At 37.2% G+C, this 22,613-nt stretch overlaps 1 protein-coding gene and 1 non-coding gene across 2 annotated transcripts in view; both read left to right on the top strand.

Annotated features, from left to right (window-relative positions):
* NPEPPS (aminopeptidase puromycin sensitive) overlaps nucleotides 1-22,613 on the top strand; it is a 108,930-nt gene that overhangs the window by 55,207 nt on the left and 31,110 nt on the right. Inside the window, exons 3-4 of the mRNA XM_043904351.1 lie at nucleotides 6,816-6,893; nucleotides 15,182-15,303. Of these exons, the coding sequence (XP_043760286.1) occupies nucleotides 6,816-6,893; nucleotides 15,182-15,303 (200 nt within the window). The remainder of the gene's footprint in view (nucleotides 1-6,815; nucleotides 6,894-15,181; nucleotides 15,304-22,613) is intronic.
* Nucleotides 14,069-14,173, top strand: LOC122695795. The gene has a single exon (XR_006341548.1). It is a non-coding gene; the product is annotated as a U6 spliceosomal RNA (small nuclear RNA).

The following is a 22,613-nucleotide window of genomic DNA, read 5'->3' as shown; positions in this document are numbered from 1 at the left end:
TTACAGTCTTTGAGGAACAACAGTGAGGCATCAGTGGCAAAATATGAGTTCTGGTTATTGCTCCACATATACAACAGCATTTCATTATATTTTTCATGTGCACAGCATTGTACTTCTGCTGCCGTATGCCCTTATAGTGTGCTTGCCACCAGAAATTTCATTTCCATTCATCACTATACAGTTGATCTCCTTTACCCATTTTGCCCTCTCCTGGGCACTCACCACTCCCAGAGTAATCACTACTGTGTTCTTTGTATCTGCATGTTTGATTTTGCTTGATTTAATTTGTTCATTTATTTTGCTTTTTTTAAAATTAGCTTTTAAAAAATAAATATCTGTGTAGTTATTTGACTGCACAGGGTCTTAGTTGCGGCTTGTGGGATCTTTGATCATCGTTCCAAGATCTTTAGTTGTGGCATGGAGACTCTTAGTTGCATCATGTGGGATCTAGTTCCCAACCAGGGAACAAACCTGGGCCTCCTGCATCGGGTGCACGCTGTCTTAGCCACTGGATCACCAGGGAAGTCCCTAATTACTTTATACAGTGGTATCATATGGTATGTGTCCTTTCCTCTATCTGACTTATTTTACTTAGCACAGTAGCCTCAAAGTCCACTCATGTAGTCACAGATGACAGTATTTCATCTTTTTATGGCTAGTAAAGTAATGCTCAAAATTCTCTAAGCCAGGCTTCAGCAATACATGAACCGTGAATTTCCAGCTGTTCAAGCTGGTTTTAGAAAAGGCAGAGGAACAAGAGATCAAATTGCCAACATTCGCTGGATAATCGAAAAAGCAAGAGAGTTCCAGAAAAACATCTATTTCTGCTTTCTTGACTATGCCAAAGTCTTTGACTGTGTGGATCACAATAAACTGTGGAAAATTCTGAAAGAGATGGGAGTACCAGACCACCTGACCTGCCTCTTGAGAAACCTGTATGCAGGTCAGGAAGCAGCAGTTAGAACTGGATATGGAACAACAGACTGGTTCCAAATAGGAAGAGGGTACTTCAAGGCTGTATGTTGTCACCCTGCTTATTTAACTTATATCAGAGTACATCATGAGAAATGCTGGGCTGGAGGAAGCATAAGCTGGAATCAAGATTGCCGGGAGAAATAACCTCTGATATGCAGATGACACCATCCTTACGGCAGAAAGTGAAGAAATACTTAAAGAGCCTCTTGATGAAAGAAAGAGGAGAGTGAAAAAGTTGGCTTAAAGCTCAACATTCAGAAAACTAAGATCATGGCATCCGGTCCCATCACTTTGTGGCAAATAGATGGGGAAACCATGGCTGACTTTGTTTTTTGGGCTCCAAAATCACTGCAGATGGTGATTGCAGCCATGAAATTAAAAGATGCTTATTCCTTGGAAGGAAAGGAATGACCAACCTAGACAGCATATTAAAAAGCAGAGACATTACTTTGCCAGCAAAGGTCCATCTAGTCAAGGCTATGGTTTTTCCAGTGGTCATGTATGGATGTGAGAGTTGGACTGTGAAGAAAGCTGAGTGCCAAAGAATTGATGCTTTTGAACTGTGGTGTTGGAGAAGACTCTGGAGAGTCCCTTGGACTGCAAGGAGATCCAACCAGTCCATCTTAAAGGAGATCAGTCCTCAGTGTTCCTTGGTAGGACTGATTTTGAAGCTGAAACGCCAGTACTTTGGCCACCTGATGCGAAGAGCTGACTCATTTGAAAAGACCCTGATGCTGGGAAAGATTGAGAGCAGGAGGAGAAGGGGATGACAGAGGATGAGATGGTTGGATGGCATCACCGACTCAATGGACGTGGGTTTGGGTGGACTCTGGGAGTTGGTGATGGACAGGGAGGCCTGGCGTGCTGCGGTTCATGGGGTTGCAGAGAGTCAGACGCAACTGAGCGACTGAACTGAACTGAGCTGATGGCTGAGTAATATTCCATTTTATATATATCCCACATCTTAATTCATTCATCAGTGGATGGGTCCTTAGGTTGTTTCCACATCTTTGCTATTGTAAATGTGATGAACATAGGGGTGCATATATCTTTTTGAATTAGTGTTTTTGTATTCATTGGATAAATACCAGAAGTAAGATAGCTGGATCATATGGTAGTTCTATTCTTAAATTTTTGAGGAATATCCATACTGTCTTCCATAGTGGTTATACTAGTTTACATTCCCACCAACAGTGTATGAGAGTTCCCTTTTCTGTAGATCCTTGCCAACATTTGTTACTTCTTTTTTAAAATTTATTTATTTTAATTGGAGGATAATTACTTTATAATGTTGTGATGACTTTTGCCATACATCAGGGCTTCTTTGTGGCTCACCTGGTAAAGAACCTGCCTGCAATGCGGGAGACCTGTGTTCAGTCCCTGGGTTGAGAAGATCCCCTGGAGAAGGAAAAGGCTACCTACTCCAGTATTCTGGCCTGGAGAGTTCCATGGACTGTATAGTCCATGGGGTCACAAAGAGTTGGACACAACTGAGTGACTTTCACTTTTGCCATACATCAACATGAATCGGCCATAGGTATACATGTGTCCCCCTCATCCTGAACCCACCCATCCTGAATGCCACCTCCCTCCCTACCCCATCCCTTCATGTTGTCACAGAGCACTGGCCTGTTATTTTTTGTCTTTTTGATAATAGCCAGTCTAACTGGCATGAGGGAGTATCTCATTGTGGTTTTGAATTGCATTTCCCTAACAGTACTTTGGCCACCTCATGTGAAGAGTTGACTCGTTGGAAAAGACCCTGATGCTGGGAGGGACTGGGGGCATGAGGAGAAGGGGACGACAGAGGATGAGATGGCTGGGTGGTATCACCAACTCAATGGGCATGAGTTTGAGTAAACTCCGGGATTTTGTGATGGACAGGGAGGCCTGGCGTGCTGCAATTCATGGGGTGGCAAAGAGTCGGACACGACTGAGCGACTGAACTGAAGTCACTGAACAATTAGTGATGTTGAACATCTTTTCATGTGCTTATTGGCCATTTGTATGTCTTCCTTGGAAAAAGTGTCTATTTAGCTCCTCTGTCCATTTTCAAATCAGGTTGTTGTTGTTGTTATTGTTAGTTGTATGTGTTCTTTATATGTTTTGTAGGTTAACCCCTTATAGGATATGTCATTTGCAAATGTCTTCTCCCATTGGATACGTTGTCTTTTTGTTTTATTGGTGGTTTCCTTTGCTGTGCAAAAAGCCTTTTAGTTTGATGTAATCTCATTTGTTTATTTTTGCTTTTTTCCCCCTTGCCTGAGGAAATATATCTAGAAAGATATTGTATTCCTGAGACCAATGTCAAAGATTCTGTCAAAGATGTTTTTGGTTGTCTGTGTTTTTATCACTGGGTTGAAGAATTTTTTATGTATATTCTGGATATAAGTTTTTTGCATCTATACAAAGTAAAATATTTTCTCTTGGTCTGTGGTTTGCCTGTTCATTTTCTTCAGTGTCTTTTGGTAATTACAAGTTTTAAGTGTTTTTTACATATGTATTTTTTTTATATTCTTTTCCATTATGGTTTATCAAGGGCTACTGAATATAGTTCCCTGTGTTATACAGTAGGATATTAATTAAATCTGATCAGTTTTTTTATTTTGTGATCAGTGCTTTTTTTGGATCCTGTCCGAGAAATAATCACCCATTTTAAGCAGATTTAGATTTTCATTCTGAATATTGTAGGCCTCCCATTAGAGGCTTAGATCTCACTGATTACCCTTACTGCTATAACACAGACTATAAGGCAGCAAAAATGGAAACAGACCAGTTAAGATGCTATTATAGTGACCTAGGAGAGAAGTAATGGTACACAGGACTGGGCTGTAGTGGTGGAACCTTGAAAATTCTGGGATTAAGAATGTTGAACTTGCTTGTAGAATGTATGGTGTTAGAGACAAACAGACATGGAGGGGGAGGCGGTTAGGATGATTTATTTTTGGCTTGCGCCACTGAATAGTGGTGGTGATGTACAAAACTACAGTTGACTGAGGTTATTTCAAACTCTACTTTTGTAAAGTAGTATGTTGTCCATGCGAAGTAATTGGAAGAGTATCCCGTAATCCAGGAGACTTTTAAAGAATTCAGATATATGGCTACTTCTTTTTACTGAGAGAGAATTTTGGAGGAAATTTTGCTCTTTGTTTTATACACAGGTGTAGTTGATATGTGTACATTTGGAAGGAGATGCAGTAGAATACAATCTAGCAATACAGTATTTGATTTTTTCAATTTAAAAACTGCTATTCTTTTGCTTTTCTGTCTTCATTTCTTACCAGTTTGAAGCTTTTCTTGTGCATTTATAAAAACAAGTTCATTTTAGTAAACTTTTATAGAGATAGTTTTTGATCAGAGTACCTTGCTGCTGCTGCTGCTGAGTCGCTTCAGTCATGTCCGACTCTGTGTGACCCCACAGACAGCAGCCTACCAGGCTCGTCCGTCCATGGGATATTCCAGGCAAGAGTACTGGAGTAGTTGCCATTGCCTTCTCCGCAGAGTACCTTAGAGGTACCATAATGCTGGTTTATATCTGAGTTAGAGAAGTGCATTCTTATTCCTTGAAGTGCCTTTTAGCTTTCCTGTAGGCTAAGGAATATTCTATTCTTGGGGATCAAGTTAGAGCAAATCTCAGATTTTTACCAGCAAAAGTCATTGTTTCAGTAGGGATTTATTTCATCAGTATTGTATATATACCAAACCTTGAATTTCTGTTCAAATTTAGGAGCTATCTTATGATAGTAGAAAGAATTTTGGCAATAGGAATAGCAAAGGAACTGAGTTCTAGTCCAGCAGTGTGACCTTGGGTAAATCATTTCCTTTATATACATCATTTTCTTCATCTGTAAAAGGAGGAGTAATTGATTATAAAGTTCTTTTAAAAACAAATTATAAATTCTTATTGGTTTTATAATGATTTTGGTTTTATAAAACATGTTTGAACCATCATATTAGAAACATTGGAAATTTAATCTTTGGATAACTTAGGAGAAAAGAGTGCATTGTGGGCATCTTGCCTGACTCATAGAATGTTATTACATCTGAATCATTGTTCCCCATATCAAACTTAAGCCTGTGACTGATAAGGCTGCCTCTATTTTAATAATAACTTTCTGAGATATAATTCATGCACTATAGAATTCAATTCAGTGGTTTTTAAGCCACCATCAGAATCAATTTTAGAACATTTTCATCACCCCAAAAAGAAAGTACCCGTGAGCTGTCACTTTCCATTTCTGCGTGACTTTCCAGCCCTAGGCAGCCACTAGTTTACTTTCTGTCTTTGTGGATTTACCTATTCTGACTATTTCATATAGACGTGTGGCCTTTTGTGTTTGGTTTCTTTAGCTTAACATGTTTTCAAGGCTTATCCATATTGTAGCATATATTAACACTTCATTTCTTTTCATTGTCACATAATATTCCATTGTCTATTCCATATTATCTGTTCATCAGTTGATGGACATTTGAGTTGTTTCTACTTTTTGACTACTAAGAACCTTTGTGTATTCATTTCTCTTGGGTATATACCTAAGAGTGGAATTTCTGGGTTATACAGTTATACAGTTCTGTATTTAATCTTTTGAGGAACTGCCAGGCTGTTTCCCAGAACATTTGGAAACATTTTTACATTCCTATCAGCAATGTGTGAGGGTTCCAGATTCTCTACATCCTCCCTAAACTTATTATTGTCTTTTTGGTTATAGTTGTCCTAGTGGGTATGAAGTGGTATCACATTGTGGTTTTGACTTGCATTTCCCTGATGATTAAAGATGTTGAACATCTTTTCAAGTGCTTGTTAAGGCTACCTCTTTGGGCAGTTTTTCTTTTGGAGTGAGGATGTGGGTGGGAGTTGATCTGCTTAGCTCTTTTCCTAAAGTGTCAACTAAGCATTCTGAAGTATCAGTTAAATAAGCAGGCTCTTCTTACTACTGGTAGGGGGTAAATCAAAACCTTAATTTAATCCGCACACCTGTTTTTACCTTCCTTATTTCTATAAAGTGTAACAACAAAGAATTTCAGTGGAAATATGACTTATATCTTGTTGGAATTGTTACCTATGTTTGAGTGGGAGAACAGAACTTTCACTGATACATCTGTTTTTTTGTTTTTTTTTTTTTTAATTATTTTTGACTGTGTTGGGTCTTTGGCTTTTCTCTAGTCATGGGGAGCGGGGGCTACTCTCTACTTGCAGTGCAAGGGCTGTTCAGTGCCGGGCTCATCTTGTTGCAGATCCTGTGCTCTGGGTGCACAGGCTTCGGTAGTAGCGGAATGTGGTCTCAGGAGTTGCAGTTTTGGGCTCTAGAGCACAGGCTCATTAGTTGTGGTGCGTGGGCGTGCATGTGCTTAAATTAGTTGCATGTGGGATTTTCCCAGATCGGGAATCTAACCAGTGTCTCCTGCATTGGCAGGCGGGTTCTTTATCACTGACATATCTTTAGCACCGAAATCTTGGCAACCGGTTCTGTATTTCAAATGTTTAGGAGTAAGACTGCAACGTATAAAGCAGTATCATTATCACACAAAGAAGGATGAAGTGTGTCTGGGAATCTGGTAGAAAACCTTTTCATATTTATAGTAGCCCTATTTTCCTTATTTCATGAAAGTTTTGTGAATTAATGTAGGATGTGTAGTTGTTTTTAAGGAGCATATTTAGCTTAGGTTACATAGTCTAAAATAGGTTAATTTGAAATGACACTCTTGTTAATAGAACTTAATTTATTATATTCAGAATATTTAATTTTATTTGAGATTTTGCTCTTGAAAATGTTAATTGCTGCAGCCTGGATTTGGTCCAGTCAGATTTGTGAAGTAATTTTTTTTTTTTTCCATTCCAGAAATACATGCTACAGGATTTAACTATCAAAATGAAGATGAAAAAGTCACCTTGTCTTTTCCTAGTACTCTCCAACCAGGTAGGAGACATGGCTTTTATAAATCCAATAGTGAATAGTGACATCTTACTTCTTCCCCCCAAATTTATTGCATGTCTTTTTTTTTTTTTTTTTAAAGCTCTTTGTTTTAGGGAGATTAAGTATTAAGATCTTAGGCAAACTCCAGGAGATGGTGAGGGACAGGGAGGCCTGGCATGCTACAGTCCATGGGGTCTCAAAGAGTCAGACACTACTTGACAACTCAACAACAATAACAAAGTATTAAGATAGAGCTTAAAACAGTCAGGTTCATTTCAACTTTTAGCCCACCAGAAAAAAGTAAAAAATGACAGTCATTCTATTCTAGAATATGATGTGTTGTTTTCAGTTTCAGTTTTTTAAAATTACATCTACCTAGTTCTTCTACTAATTGAATCCAAATATCTGAGGCAAATGTTCCACAGATGATTTTGAGGTACAATCAGAGATTAGAGAGATGCTATGCTAAGTGAGGGCATGGGAGGAAAGATTCATTGATACATTACTGTATGTGCTATTTAAAAGCACAAAGAAAGTAGACGTTCTGAGCTTAATATAATGGAAGAAATTATATACAAATCAGTTGGTAAAGTACTGAGAGTTTGATAAATGAGCATGTGAAAAGCCACAGATAATATGAAAGAAAATGCAAATGAATAATAAGTTAAGATATTTGCCCTCCTCGTAATGAGAAATCCAGTTTTTGTCTGTCATGTAATCAGAAGTAAAAAAATGAATCTCTATGTGACTGCCTTAATATTACTAGTAAGAATGTAAATCCATGTAATTTATTTGGAAAGCAGCCTGGCAGTATGTGTTAAGAGCCTAAAGATATTCATGTCTTTTGACCTGGCAGTTCTGGTATTAGGAATATAGTCTCCTAAAGAAAAGTCATAAATACAAGAAATACCTTATGCCTAGAAGTGTCTCTTCAGACATTACAAAGATAGTAAAAAATTAGAATTAATACATTTGTCCAACACTAAGGGAATAATTAAGCTAATCATGACATATATGTATGGTGAATACACCCAGCAATTAAAAGTGAGGTTTGTGAATTCTTAACACTGAAAAGTACTTATTATAATGTAAAATTGAAAAGCAGAATACAGAATTACACATACAAGGTGATGAATCATATCTCTAAAATGGTATGAATAATGTTATATGTCTGGTTGTTGGCATAATTGATGATTTTTATTCTTATTCATACCTTTCTCTGTTTTCCATAATTTTTATATTGAGAATATATTCCCTCAATATGAAAGTATTTATAGAAAAATTTTAAATTGGAGAAGTTTTATCTTGGTACTCTTAAAGACCTTTCATTTTGTCTTTTTCTCACTAGGATTATTTTTGTGTGAAATTATTATAAAAACAAATGTCTGCCATGAACCTGTATTAAAAGATACTGAAGATAATAACCTGAAAATTGAGAATTCCTCTCTCTGACCCTCTACTTTTATTGTCTAGTGAATCCTTCCAGAAATATTCTACGTATACATAAATGTATGTGTACATTTTAACCCACAAATGAGATCACAAATATCAGCGGCTTGCAACAGGTATTTCTTGTTTACACATGGCCCTGAGGACTGCTGATCATCTGCAGACATACTGCCAACTTCCCTGAACTCCACTAAGCTCATATGTCTATTGATGCCAGGCTCTGTAGTGAGTAGCTGCTATGTGCAGCATGCTGTTCTCTCATATGGCAGAGGGCAGAAGCTCGGGGCTGGAGACAGCACCAAATCACAAACATTTAAAGCTTCTACGTGGATGGTGGTGTTCATTCACATTTCATTGAGCAAAGCAAATAGTATGGCCAAGCCCAGAGTCACTAGGGCAACAATTACCAGACGTTTGATAAACTTCTAAATGAAACATAAAGCAAAAAGGAAAGCAATAAGTATAATAGAAATATAGAAAATTGAAAGCAAAGAAAAATGAAATGTGCCCCAAAACCCAAACAGATTAATATCCTAAGGAGTATTACTAATATTACATTCATTAAATAAGAACAGGATGGAATAGAGTAAGAACACTTTTGGAAATTATAATATATTAGGAGTAAAAAAAAACAAAAGAGGTTTTGAAAGGTGAAATAGAGGCATCTTCCAAATAGGAAGATTGGAGGACTGATCTAGCAGGACCAGACATCCAGCTAGTGAAAGAGAGGACATAGAAAATGGGAAAGGGAAATTATGAAAAACACACAACATGAAAATTTATTTGAACTGATGAGACAGAAGGCTTAAGTTTGAAAAAATACACTATCAAAAGGAAACTCAATAAATGTAAGAAGTCCCACACCAAAGCAAATTTAAGAATTTTCAGGGGGTAAAGTGAGGCTCTCAAAGAGTTTCTACGTGAGGCGAGGGAGTTGGGAGGAAGTTACCTTCAAGGTTCAGAAATCAAAAGAGCAATAGATTTACAATGGAAACCAGACTCTAATAAAGCCATTCCTTGAAAATTATAAGTGAATCTGACTCAATTTAGAATTCTGTGCTTAGCCACACAATAAGTTTAAAGAAAATATTTTCAGATCTTTGAAGTTATAGAAAATTTTAACTCTTTGTGAAAGATATAGTAGTAGAGATGTAGTTTAGCTCAAACTTCACTTTTTATAGTAAGAAAATTGAAAAATGAAAAAAACAGCTAAATAAGCAAGGTATTTAGAAATCACAGAGTTGTTACTGAGGCAAGTATAGGGAGTAAATAGCCCTGGGTGTGCCTGCAGCTTCTATAGGTGGGCCTGTAGAATTGTGTTGTGTATTAGCCACTCAAGTCGTGTCTGACTCTTTGCGACCCCGTGGACTATAGCGCGCCAGGCTCCTCTGTCCATGGGATTTTCCAAGCAAGAATACTGGAGTGGGTTGCCATTTCCTTCTCCAGGGAATCTTCCCAACTCAGGGATCAAACCTGGGTCTCCTGCATTGCAGGCAGATATATGAGGTTTAACACTGTGAACTATTATTTTGATAGAAATGATAGGAAAATTTTAAAAAATTTAAAATCTGTATCATTACAGACTATATTCTGTGTTCATACTGTGAAAAGATTAAAGTCAGTAGCAAAAGACAAACAAAAAATGCCTTCTCGTATATTGGAAAAATGATACTTATGAAAATTAATGAGTCGAAGATTTGTTATAGGAATTAGAAAATATTTAGAACTGAATAATAAAATTGCTACATATAGAGCATGTAGGATGCTGGTAAAGCATTATTTTCAGAGAGGATATTTAGCTAAGAAGAAAGGCTAAAAATTAATTAAGTGGACATCAAGATCAACATTAGACAAAAAGAATAGGTAACTTGAAGAAAGTAGAAGAGAAAGATTTAAGAGCAGAAATTAATGAAATAAAAATGAGGAAGAGAGGAGCAAAAACATTTAAAGGTGGCTTAAAATAGCCTAAGAAGATACATAAACCTAGTTAGCATGTATGGAAAAAAAAATAGCATAGATTCAATGGTTTAGCATTAGGAAATTTGACATAATTTTTTAAGTCAAAAATATTAGTGTGTTTATCAAAAGAAGCCAGAACATATTCGCTGGAACTCATCAGATAAGAAAGGACATAAACTCCCAGAAGATATATGTATGTGTGTGTGTGTGTGTGAGATGTATACCTGTATATGAATATATGTGTGTATTATATATTCACACATGTATCTACTGAGTGCTTAATCTGTGCCAGGTACTGTTTTATGTGCATCATAAACATTTGTTAATCCATTTTGAAATAGATTCTATGATCTCTGCTTTAAAGGTAAACTATTGCACCAAATGATATATTTAACTTAAATAACTTGCCCAAGGTCAACAGCTAATATAGTGGCAGTCAGAGAACACAAGCAGTTTAATTCAAAACTTTGTACTACTGACCACCACATTATGCTCCTTTTATTTTTTAAATTAAATGTTAAAAAATATAACACATGCACATGGTTTGAAATTCAAATGATACATAGTGATAATTTGTTGGTTGTTCTATTCCTGTCTTTCTCTCTCAGCTCCACTTCTCTGAAGTGATCAGTTTCCTATGTATTCTTTCAAAACTGCTCCATGCTTTTATAAGCATTTATGTTTATACCATTTAAGAACACAGAAGTTAGCATGTCATATGTATTCTCTACCTCTCTTTTCTCCTTCATTTATTATCAATATATAAGAGCTATATCATTCTTGATAAGGATTTTTTTCAGTAGACATGGTAAATTGTTAAGTCATTTCTAATAAAAGCAGGAACATAGTCATTGAAGATTATGACCATTAGTATACACTATACTTTTTTCCCAGGTGACACTAGTGGTAAAAAACCCGCCTGACAATGCAGCAGACTTAAGAGACGCAGGTTCGATCCCTGGGTCTGGAAGATCCTCTGGAGAAGGGAATGGCAACCCACTCCAGTATTCTTGCCTGGAAAATCCCATGGACAGAGGAGCCTGGTGTGGGCTATGGTCCATAGGTACTCTAAATAAGAGTCGGACACAACTGAAGCGACTTAGCACCACACATACAAAGTATATTTGACAAAGTTTTGGAGATTTTTAGCTAATATACTTAAGTAACTAATATGGATATTAGAATTAAAAATGATCTAATTTACAGATGTGATTGTATTAAATTATTGAATATATATAAATATCTGTTTGAAAATCATTGGCTTTCACATTTTCCTCAGATACCTGGGTCAAAGTTACCTAGTCATTCTTTGCTTTAAGAATAAGATCCTGATTTTTTTTTTTCAAATTTCAGTAAGCGGTCTCTCTTCTGATAATGAATACTGAGTATGTATCAGGAGTAACCTTTGTGTTTAGCTGATTCAAACTTAACAGTCATGCCAAATACTATATAACAAAGTAAAACATCTTCGTTTCTGAAATTGGCACCATTTTAGAATATTGGTTAACTTCCCATGATCATCGTAAGGCCTAACAACCTTAGAATCAGTGGTTAAGGATCCTGTAGAGTGACAATCATTTGCGAAGTGCTAGAAGGTATTAACATTTTGAGGAGTGGAAAACAGGATCATAAGAAATGGTGACAAAAAGTCAGAGACTTATTCTCTTTATATAAAGTAGTCTGTCTTAAATTTCATAGCTAGATGCATTAAATTTTTTACAATATAATTTTTAATAATCTTGTTACTTCAGGTTTTGCAACAATTATTATACTTTCCTAAGCTTTAAAAACCAAACTTTTTGGGGGGAAGGCCTAATTTTTCCGTTGCTTAATTAATAAATGAGCTATATGTTTTAAAAGGCTTATTACCCCAAGAAGATAAATATTGTATACCTTGGATATTCAAATAAGGCATCTAATTTGAGGAAGCAAAGTCAGTTATATGTGAAAATAGGTATAAAATCAGACTTTCTGGCAGTTGGTTCTTTAGTGTGGTATAAAATTGACAGATGAAATTTATCATGAAGTCCTTTTTCCTCCTGTTTTTGCCCTAAAATTCTGTATCAATAGCAAATATTCTATAATTAGTACTGTATAATGTGACACCAATTAAATTTAGTAATATATTTAAAAAAACAAAAACTTGTGTTTTGCTTCAATTTCAGTAATAACCCTTCCCAATAATTTGTGTTTTGTAGTCTGCCGCTTTTCAGAAATGTCAGTCAATATCTTGTTATAGTACTGTGACCTTGGAGATTTAAAACCGAGTAAAAATGTGAGCAGACTTTCTTATTTAGTTAAGAGTTTTAAATCCACTTTTATTTCAAATAGGAAAAGTCATAAGTAGATTTACCATGAAATATGAAGACATCTTAACAGTTGACTTACTGAAAAACAGGCTGGCCAATTCCATTTATGGAATTGTAATATAAAATTTCATCAAACAGTTCTATTTTTAAATAGGTTTTTGTAGTCTAACAGATATTCTTTACTAACTTTATTGGGACTTCCTGGGGGTGGCTCAGCAGTAAAGAATTCGCCAGCCAAGCAGGAGACATGGGTTTGATCCCTGGGTTGGGAAGATCCAGGGAGAAGCAGCCGACTCCAGTATCCCTGCCTGGGAAAAATCCCTTGGACAAAGGAGCCTGGGCTGCAGAGTTGGACATGACTTAGCGACTCAACAACAACAACAACAAAAACTTGATTACTGTGAACATATATACTTTTTTTTTAAAATCAGTGAATTCCTAATGAAAATAGAGAAATGTTATATTATTTATAGCTAAATTCTTTAGTATCAGTCAGTAATTGTTTCAGATTCCTTTACTGCTTTTATATTTACTGTCCCAGTAATCTGTCATTCTCTTTTTTTTTAAAGTATTTATTGACCCCTTCAGACAGAATGTCTGATTAAAAAAATATATATATTATCACAAATGTCTATTCAGTGGACCTTCAGTTGAGTTGTTTGGTTTTATTTTCCTAGCATGATTCAGAATGTGGCACTTTCTTTAGTTGTGACTTTGCTGCAAACATCTGAAATTTTTACTTGAAATTACTTTCAGAACCAGTTTGAGGCATATAAGGAAATTAGCTTAATTACTTAATAGGCACAGTTAGTGTTTTGTCTAGAAATAGATTGCAATTTGTTATTCACATAATCTGCAGACTTGAACTCTATGACTTGGACCTTTCCAAAAAGCAAGTTCAATTTTGGAAGGTGAAGATTTGACTTGGTGAACACCCAAAAGGATATGTCAGAAAGTCAAGAACATTTTGAACAATGTCAGTGTCATTGCTCTGCAAGCATTCCAAAATGTCAGTTTGAAGCATCAGGATATAAAAGTTTTGATATAAGGAGCTAATTACTTTATGGTCATACTACATCTCTGATTTGTTAGATTCCCATGCTCTGGATTCTTTAATAAATAGGCACTTTAAAGGGATCAATTACAAAGTCAACATTTTGGGGGTTTTTTGTGACTGGATTTATAAAATGTGGAATGGGATTATTTTGTCATGCATCTGAATTTAGTAGATGACACTAGATAATAGTGATAAGGTTTTTTCTGTTATAAAAGAAAGTATAGTTGATGCTTGAACAACACAGGTTTGAACTGCATGGGCCCACGTATACTCAGATGTTTTTCAGTAGTAAATAGAGTACCACACAGTCCAACGTTGGTTGAATTTGGAGATGTGGAGGAACTGCAGATAGGGAAGGCCCCTGTCCCAGTGGTGCCTCTGAAGGCGTTAGTTGCTTTTATTGTGCTTGCTTAGGCTGTGCATGTACTAAAATTGGAACGATACAGAGAAGATTAGCATGGCCCCTGCGCAAGGATGACGTGCAAATTTGTGAATCGTTCCATGTTTTTTTGGGCTACCCAGGTGGCTTAGTGGTAAAGAATCTGCCTGCCAAGGCAGGAGACCCAGGGTTCGATCCCTGGGTTGGGAGGATCCCCTGGAGAAGGAAATGGCAACCCACTCCAGTATTCTTGCCTGGGAAATCCCATGGATGGAGGAGCCTGGAGGGCTAGAGTCTATGAGGTTGCAAATAGTCATGACTTAGCAACTAAGCACCTATAAATTATAGATGGATTAACCCCCGTATTATTCAAGAGTCAGCTGTATATATATTTGTAAAAACTCTTATTTTGTATATAAAAAGAATGTCTCTATGTGTATAACTGAGTCACTCTACTATACAGCAGAGATTGGCACAACATTGTAAATCAACTATACTTCAATTAAAAAAAACCTCCTATTTTGTCTAAATTGATTTTGCTCTTATGTAACAGTAGAATATGTATTCAGGTTGTATTTTTATTTGCATTTAATAATTATTGGTTTAAATTTATTTCTTTAATATTCCTAGGTTTCAGTCTATGAGGCATAATTGGCAGAGAGCATGAATTTTGGATTAAATAGACCTAAGTTTTTAATCTTATTCTTGCTACTTACTAATTGTGTGACCTTGGACAAGTGATTTAACTTTTCAGGGTTAGTTTCTTCATCTCACAAAATGGAGACAATGCCTACCCAACTAAATATTTTTAAAGCGCCAGTGCATAATAGCTGGTCATACATTGAATATATTTGTTTCTTTTCCTTCTTGTCATGTATTGATAATTTGAAACTCATTAATAAAATTAAAGAACTTTCTTAGCAGTCACTCTAAACATGACTTTAAGGTTTCCTTTAGGATTAGTTTGCCATTTACTTTAGTAAATACTATATTCTCTACATTGCCAAGAAGAGTGTTTGAGAAAGAAAGGAATGATTCCAACTTTGTCAGTAGCTATGAATTAATGCTTAATGACATCCTTCTGATAACTTGTACTTAATATCTCCATGAAAGTGTTTTCATTTATCTTCAATCACAGGTACAGGAACCTTAAAGATAGATTTTGTTGGCGAGCTGAATGATAAAATGAAAGGTTTCTATAGAAGTAAATATACTACCCCTTCTGGAGAGGTGCGCTATGCTGCTGTCACACAGTTTGAGGTATGGTATTCTTTAAAATACGGGCTTCCCAGGTGGCGCTAGTGGTAAAGAGTCCTCCTGCCAATGTTCGTTCAATCCCTCGGTACCCGCTCCAGTTTTCTTGTCTGGAGAAACCCGTGGACAGAGGAGCCTGGCGGGCTACAGTCCATGGGGTTGCGAAGAGTCAAACACGACTGATGCAACTTAGCACACATGCATACTTTAAAATATTATGATCTTGGGACTTCTCTCGTGGACCTGTGGTTAAGAATCTGCCTGCCAGAGGCTTCCCTGGTGACTCAGTGGTGAAGAATCCATCTGCCGGTGGAGGAGACATGGGCTCTGTTCCTGGTCTGAGAAGATTCCGCATGCTGTGGAACAGCTGAGCCCATGCGCCATAGCTATTGAGCCTGTGCTGTAGAGGCCTGCCCGCCACAACTACTGAGGCCGTGCACCCTGGAGCCTGCGCATCCCATCAAAGAGTAGCCCCGCTCACTGCAACTAGAGAAAGGCACGCAGCAACGAAAACAAAGCACAACCAAAAATAAATAATGAAATAAATTTTTTTTTTTTTTAAAAGAAAGGATCTGCCTGCCAATGCAGGGGACATGGGCTTGGTCCCTGGTCCAGGTGCTAAGATTCCACATGCTGCAGGGCAACGAAGTCCATGCGCCACAACTACTGAGCTAGCACCCTAGAGCCCGTGCTCTGCAGTAAGAGAAGCCATGGCAGTGAGCAGCTTGCACACCATAACCAGAGAGTAGCCCCCGGTTGCTGCAAGTAGAGAAGGCCCACATCAGCAATGAAGAGCCCATGTGCCACAACAAAGACCCAGGGCAGCCAAAAAAACCATGATCTTCAGTGAGACATTCTGACAAAGGTCTGTTCTCTTATTCGCCTGATTATTTGAGGCTCGATGCCTGTAACCGTAACTGTATGAATGATTTTGAAATTTTTTACTCTATATTCAGTTATCTCTATTATACAGGGGAGAGAATTAGGGATGTGGGCTGGGGAATGATATTTTTATAACAGTATCAATATTAATTTAGTAAGAAAAGCCACAGGTACAAAATATAAAAGCAATCCAGGTATTGAAGTTTTGTTACCTATATGTATGCATATATAGCTATATACAGATATATATGGATTTTATATATATATATATATTAAATATAATTTTGTTACCTGTGTGTATGTGAGAGTGTGACTCCAGTGCTTATCTCTAGCCTTTTGAGCACTTCTTCATCTTGGAATGATTTGCTGGAGTATGTCTCCAAATGATATTTAAAGGGAGAGTATGTGGGTGGTGTACTTCCTAAGTATTGGGATATCAGAAAATCTTTCATTTGCCTTTGTATTCAACCAGTTTTACTGAACATGTAAAAGATGTGTTGGGGGAAGGGGAAGAAAAAAAGTGCAGCCCCTGACATCAGATGAGATCGGGCGCATTCAGGGTGGTATGGCTGTAGACAGCCTCTGGCATCAGAAGTTGTCCTAGCACTGAAGCTAATACGTGTTGTTTTCCTGTTGGATATAAACAGAGTGCCAACCTGAGACAAGGTTACTACTTTGACACCATGATAAGGTGAGACAAAACAAGGACCCTTCATAATTTTCTCCAAGCACAGACAAAAACAAGGTCATTTTGCTCATCACAAAAGACAAACAACTCCCTTTCTTGGTTAAAATGAGGGACTGTTGCTTTTTTACCAGCTGCAGCCTTAGGCTTGCTGTAGTTTGCACTCTTCATATTAACAGAAAAGATAATACTCACTGATAAAATTGCCTCCACTTTCTGACAGCCCTCAACTTAGAATTCTTTCTTCCTTAATTTGTCTCCAAGTCATTCAGGCAAATTCCAAATCACATAATAGTTTCTTACATTTTAACTAAGACGCCCCACGGTTTCTTTTGAGTGAGTTTTCCCTTAACAAGCCCAGCTTCTTCAGTAAGAGTGATACAACTGGCTTACAGTTTTTCTGTTTCAGAGGTGCGTAAATGTTGGTCTAGGGACCACCCTGGTGGTTCAGTGGTTAAGACTCTGAGCTCCCAATGCATGGGGCCTAGGTTTGATTCTTGTTTAGGGACCTACATCCTATGTGCTGCAACTGAAGATCTCGCATGCCACAACTAAGACCTGGCGCAGCCAAATAAATATTTAAGAAACCCAATATAGTTCAGGTTAATATGAAAAATTTTCTAATGTACAAAAACTTTGCTTCATTTTAGCTCCTGACTCCTTCATGCTATTCTTGTCATAAAAATTTGATCTTTATATAGTATTAATACATCTAAGCCTGTCAATCATTTTCTAATTATTACCTTATACAGTTGCCTTTTAAAGACAGAGTTAAAGACAAAACAGAAAAAGAATTACAAATAAAAATGTTTATGGGAATTCCCTGGTAGGCTAGTGGTTAGGACTTTCCACTACAGGGAATTGATCAAGGTTCGATCCCTTGTTGGGGACCTAAAATCCTGTAAGCTGTGTGGTGCAGCCAAAAATGAAAAACAGACAAAACCCAAATAAAAATATTTATGCTGTGTTTATAATTCCTATGTGTTCCCCTTCATGGTGTTCTTCATTTCTTTGTATGGATTTGAGTTACCATTTACTGTATTTCACTTTAGCTTACAGGACTCCTTTCAGCATTTCTTATAAGGCAGGTCTGCTAATGATAAGTTCTCTGTCTTTTGGCACAGCCTAATACATAAATAAAAATAAATATTAAAAAATATGTTCTAAAGTCTTTTACATCTCATTTTGTCAAATGGGAGGAGTCAGACTAAAATGTCTCTTCTCCCTTTGTAGAGTAACACATTTTAAAATTTTGCTTTATTTTCTTTGTGATTGCTTGTTAAATTATTTCTTTGTACCTAAAAATTTTTACCAGGTGTTCACTTTTCATTAACTTTTAATAGTTGGTGAAGCCTACTTATATTCAGATTTAGATCTTTCATCAGTATAGCGGTATTTTCTTCTATTGCATGTTCATTATGTTTCTGTTCTGATGTCTTCTTCAGGAACATAATTTAATAATAGATTTAGGTCTAGTGTCTATCCCCTAAATGTACCTTTGATTGCTCTTATCACTTTGTCCTTTGTTTGGTTTTTTTTTTGCTCAACATATATATTATTGAAGTATAGTTGACTTACAGTGTTACAGGTGCAAAGCAAGGTGATTCAGTTATGCATATATCATTTTTGAAATTATTTTCCATTATAGTTTATTACAAGATATTGACTGTAGTTCCTTGTGCTATACAGTAAACCTTTGTTGCTTATTTCACCTTCCTATTTAGAAATCTAGCATTCTATTCATACTAAGTCAAACAAGTGGAATCAAAATATATTAGTTTTTAGTTAGGCAAAAATTCATAAGTTTTCTAAAATATATATATATATATCATACATATTATTTATGTACGTGTATACATAAACTTTTCTACTATGCTTGATAAAGGCTTGAGAAAGAACATTAAAAAAAAGAAAAAGATGGAGAAATTGGAAAACATAAACTAAATGAAATGGGAGGGCTGAAAAAGTGAAACAAACTAGATAAGAGTAAAAGATCGTCATATAGTCCAGTTGTTTTAAACATGACGGCTCATTAGAAACATACCTGGAGCTCTGGAGGAAAAAATGCAATGCCTGGGCATTTGTATTTTTCAAAAAATTTCAAGATAATTCTGATAAGCATATGGATTTTAAAAAGTGATTACAGGTTTTTCTGTTAAATTGTAGTTTTGTTTGGTGATACAGAGTTCTATTAATTTTCTGTTGACCAATCATAATGCAATGGTATAAAGTGAGTAATAGTTTCATAATCACCATAATAAAAGGTGTTTATCAGTTTTCCCAGTCAATAGCCAGACAAAAAATAAAAGATAATTATAATTTTAAGCCATATTGGGAACATGATTAACTTAACAATATAAAATAGTTCCATACAACTTGAGGGGGTCAAGCAGAGTGATGTAAGTGGAAGTACATCATGCACGTGTTTTCATCTGCCTAGCCAGTGTATGTCTTTTGGTTGGTGCATTTAATCCCATTTACATTTAAGGTAATTATCAGTATGTATGATCCTATTACCATTTTCTTAATTGTTTTGGGTTTATTTTTTGAAAGTCTTTTCCTTCTCTTGTGTTTCCTTCTTAAAGTTCTTTAGCATTTGTTGTAAACCTGGTTTGGTGGTGCTGAATTCTCTTAACTTTTGCTTGTTGGGAAAGCTTTTGATTTCTCCATCAGATCTGAAGGAGAGTCTTTCTGGGTATTCTTGTTTGTAGATTCTTCCCTTTCATCACTTTAAATATATCATGCTGTTCACTTCTGTCTTATAGAGTTTCTGTTGAGAAATCAGCTGATAGCCTGATGGGAGTTCCCTTATATGTTATTTGTTGTTTTTCTCTTGTTGCTTTTAGTATTTTATCTTTGTCTTTAATTTTTGTCAGTTTGATTACTATGTATCTCAGTGTGTTCCTCCTTGGGTTTATCCTTCCTGGGACTCTCTGTGCTGCCTGGATTTGATTAACTCTTTCCTTTCCCATGTTAGGGAAATTTTCAGCTATTACTTCTTCAAATATTTTCTCAAGTCCTTTTTCTCTCCCTCCTCTTTCTGGGACCCCTATAATGTGAGTGTTGGTGCATTCAGTGTTGTCCCAGAGGTCTCTTAGGCTGCCTTCATTTCTTTTCATCCTTTTTTCTATATTCTGTTCTGTAGCAGTGATTTCCACCATTCTGTCCTCCAAGTCATTTATCTCTTCTTTTGCCTCAGTTATTCTGCTCTTGATTCTTTCTAGTATATTATTCATCTGTTTTTTAGATCTTGTAGGTCTTTGGTAAACATTTCTTGCATCTTCATTGTTTTCACGAGATCCTGGATCATCTTCATTATCATTATTCTGAATTCTTTTTCTGGAAGGTTGCCTATCTCTACTTCATTTAGTTGTTTTTCTGGGGTTTTATCCTGTCCCTTCATCTGTGATATAACTTTCTGCTTTTTCGTTGAGATTAACTTTGTGTTTGGTTATGGTTTTTGTCTTAGCTGCTGTGGGACTGTGGGACTGCTTCTTCTTGCTTCTTCGATCTGCCCTCTGATGGACGAGGCTAAGAGGCTTGTGTAAGCTTCCTGATGGGAGGGACTGGCAGTGAGAAAAACTGGGTCTTGCTCTGGTGGGCAGGGCCTTGCTCAGTAAAGCTTTAATCCAGTTATCTGCTGACGGGTGTGGTTGCACTCCCTCCCTGGTAGTTGTTTGCCCTATGGTAGGGTTAATGGCAAACTCAAGAGGGTTTACTATGCCAAGGGGGGCCTTCCTGGCCTGATGCTGCCCATGCCTCTGTCCCTGCAGTGAGCCCCTGCCAACCCACGTCCCCACAGGAGACCTTCCAACACTAGCAGGCAGTTGTGATTCAGTCTTCTGTGGGGTCACTGCTCCTTTCCTCTGGTCTTGGTGTGTGCAAGATTTTGTTTGTGGCCTCCAAGACTGGAGCCTCTGTTTCCCCTAGTCCTGTGGAAGTTCTGTAATCAAATCCCGCTGACCTTCAAGGCCAGATTTCCTGAGGATTCCCAGTCCCTTTGTCCAATACCTAGGCTGGGAAGCCTTACTTGGGGTTCAGAACCTTCACCATAGTGCAAGAACTTCTTTGGTATTATTCTCCAGTTTGTGGGTCACCCACAACTAGATATAACTAGAGAGAAGCCTACCCACCACACCAAAATATCCTGTGTGCAGCAACTAAGGCCCAATGCAGCCAGATAGATAAGTACATTTAAAAAAAAAAAAGAAACTTAGACTTACTATCTGTGTCATTCATTTAATTTCCTCTCGTATAAACTCATTTATTTAGTGCTGCTCCTAATTTGAATTTTTCTGTGTATTTTTTTTCCTTACAGTTTACTTACTTTTTCAAACATCTTATTTACTGTTTAGTAGAATTCATAATTTATTTAATTTCTTTGACAGTACAGTCAGAAATGTCACATTTTTCCTTGGAGAAATCCTTTTTTAAAACTGTTTATTTATTTATTGGCTGTGCTGGGTCTTCATTGCTGTGCAGGCTTTTCTCTAGTTGTGGTCAGCATGGGCTACTCTCTAGTTGTGGTATGCAGGCTTTGCCGTGGCTTCTCTTTTTGTAGAGCACAAGCTCTAAGGCACCTGGGCTCAGTAGTTGCAGCTCCTGTGCTCCCGAGCACAGGCTCTGTAGCTGTGGCATAGGGGGCTTGTTGCTCCATGGCACGTGGGATCTTCTCAGATCAGGGATCAAACCCTTGTCTCCTGCATTGGCAGGTGGATTCTTTACCACTGAGCCACAAAGAAAGCCCCAAGAAATCCTTTTTCAGAAGTATATGTTTCCCTGACAGGCCAATGGCTAAGATTCCACACTTTAACGGCTGGGGGCATGAGTTTGATCCCTGATGGGGAACTAAGATCCCACATGCTATTCAGGCAATAAAAAAGAAAAGAAACAAACAGAAATTAAGAAGCAACTGTTAGAACCAGACATGAAACAACGGACTGGTTCAAAATTGGGAAAGGAGTACATCAAGGCTGTATATTGTCACCCTGCTTGTTTAACTTATACGCAGAGTACATCATGCAAAATGCTGGGCTGGATGAAGCACAAGCTGAAATCAAGATTGCTGGGAGAAATATCAATAACCTCATGTATGGAGATGACACCACCCTAATGGCAGAAATTGAAAAGGAACTAAAGAGCCTCTTGATGAAAGTGAAAGAGGAGAGTGATAAAGCTGGCTTAAAACTCAACATTCAGAAAACTAAGATCATGGCATCTGATCCCATCACTTCATGGCAAATAGATGGGGAAACAATGGAAACAGTGACAGACTTTATTTACTTGGGGTCCAAAATCACTGCGGAGAGTGACTGCAGCCATAAAATTAAAAGACGCTTGCTCCTTGGAAAAAAAAGCTATGACAAACCTAGACAGTGTATTAAAAAGCAGAGACATCACTTTGCTGACAAAGGTCTGTATAGCGTTGGACCATGAAGAAGGCTGAGTGCTGAAGAATTGTTGCTTTTGAACTGTGGTGCTAGAGAAGACTCTTTTGAGAGTCCCTTGGCCAGCAAGGAGATCAAATCAGTCAATCCTAAAGGAAATCAACCCTGAATATTCACTGGAAGGACTGATACTGAAGCTCCAATACTTTGGCCACCTGATAGGAAGAGCCAACTCACTGGAAAAGACCCTGATGCTGGGAAAGATTGAGGACAGGAGGAGAAGGGGGCAACAGAGGATGAAATGATTAGATGGCATTATTGACTCAATGGACATGAGTTTGAGCAAACTCTGGGAGATAGTG

The sequence above is a fragment of the Cervus elaphus genome, chromosome 5 (genome assembly GCF_910594005.1).
Source record: "Cervus elaphus chromosome 5, mCerEla1.1, whole genome shotgun sequence".
Taxonomy (NCBI): Eukaryota; Metazoa; Chordata; class Mammalia; order Artiodactyla; family Cervidae; genus Cervus; species Cervus elaphus.
The sequence above is the reverse complement of the archived record's forward strand: the minus strand, read 5'-3'. Positions and strand labels throughout refer to the sequence as shown.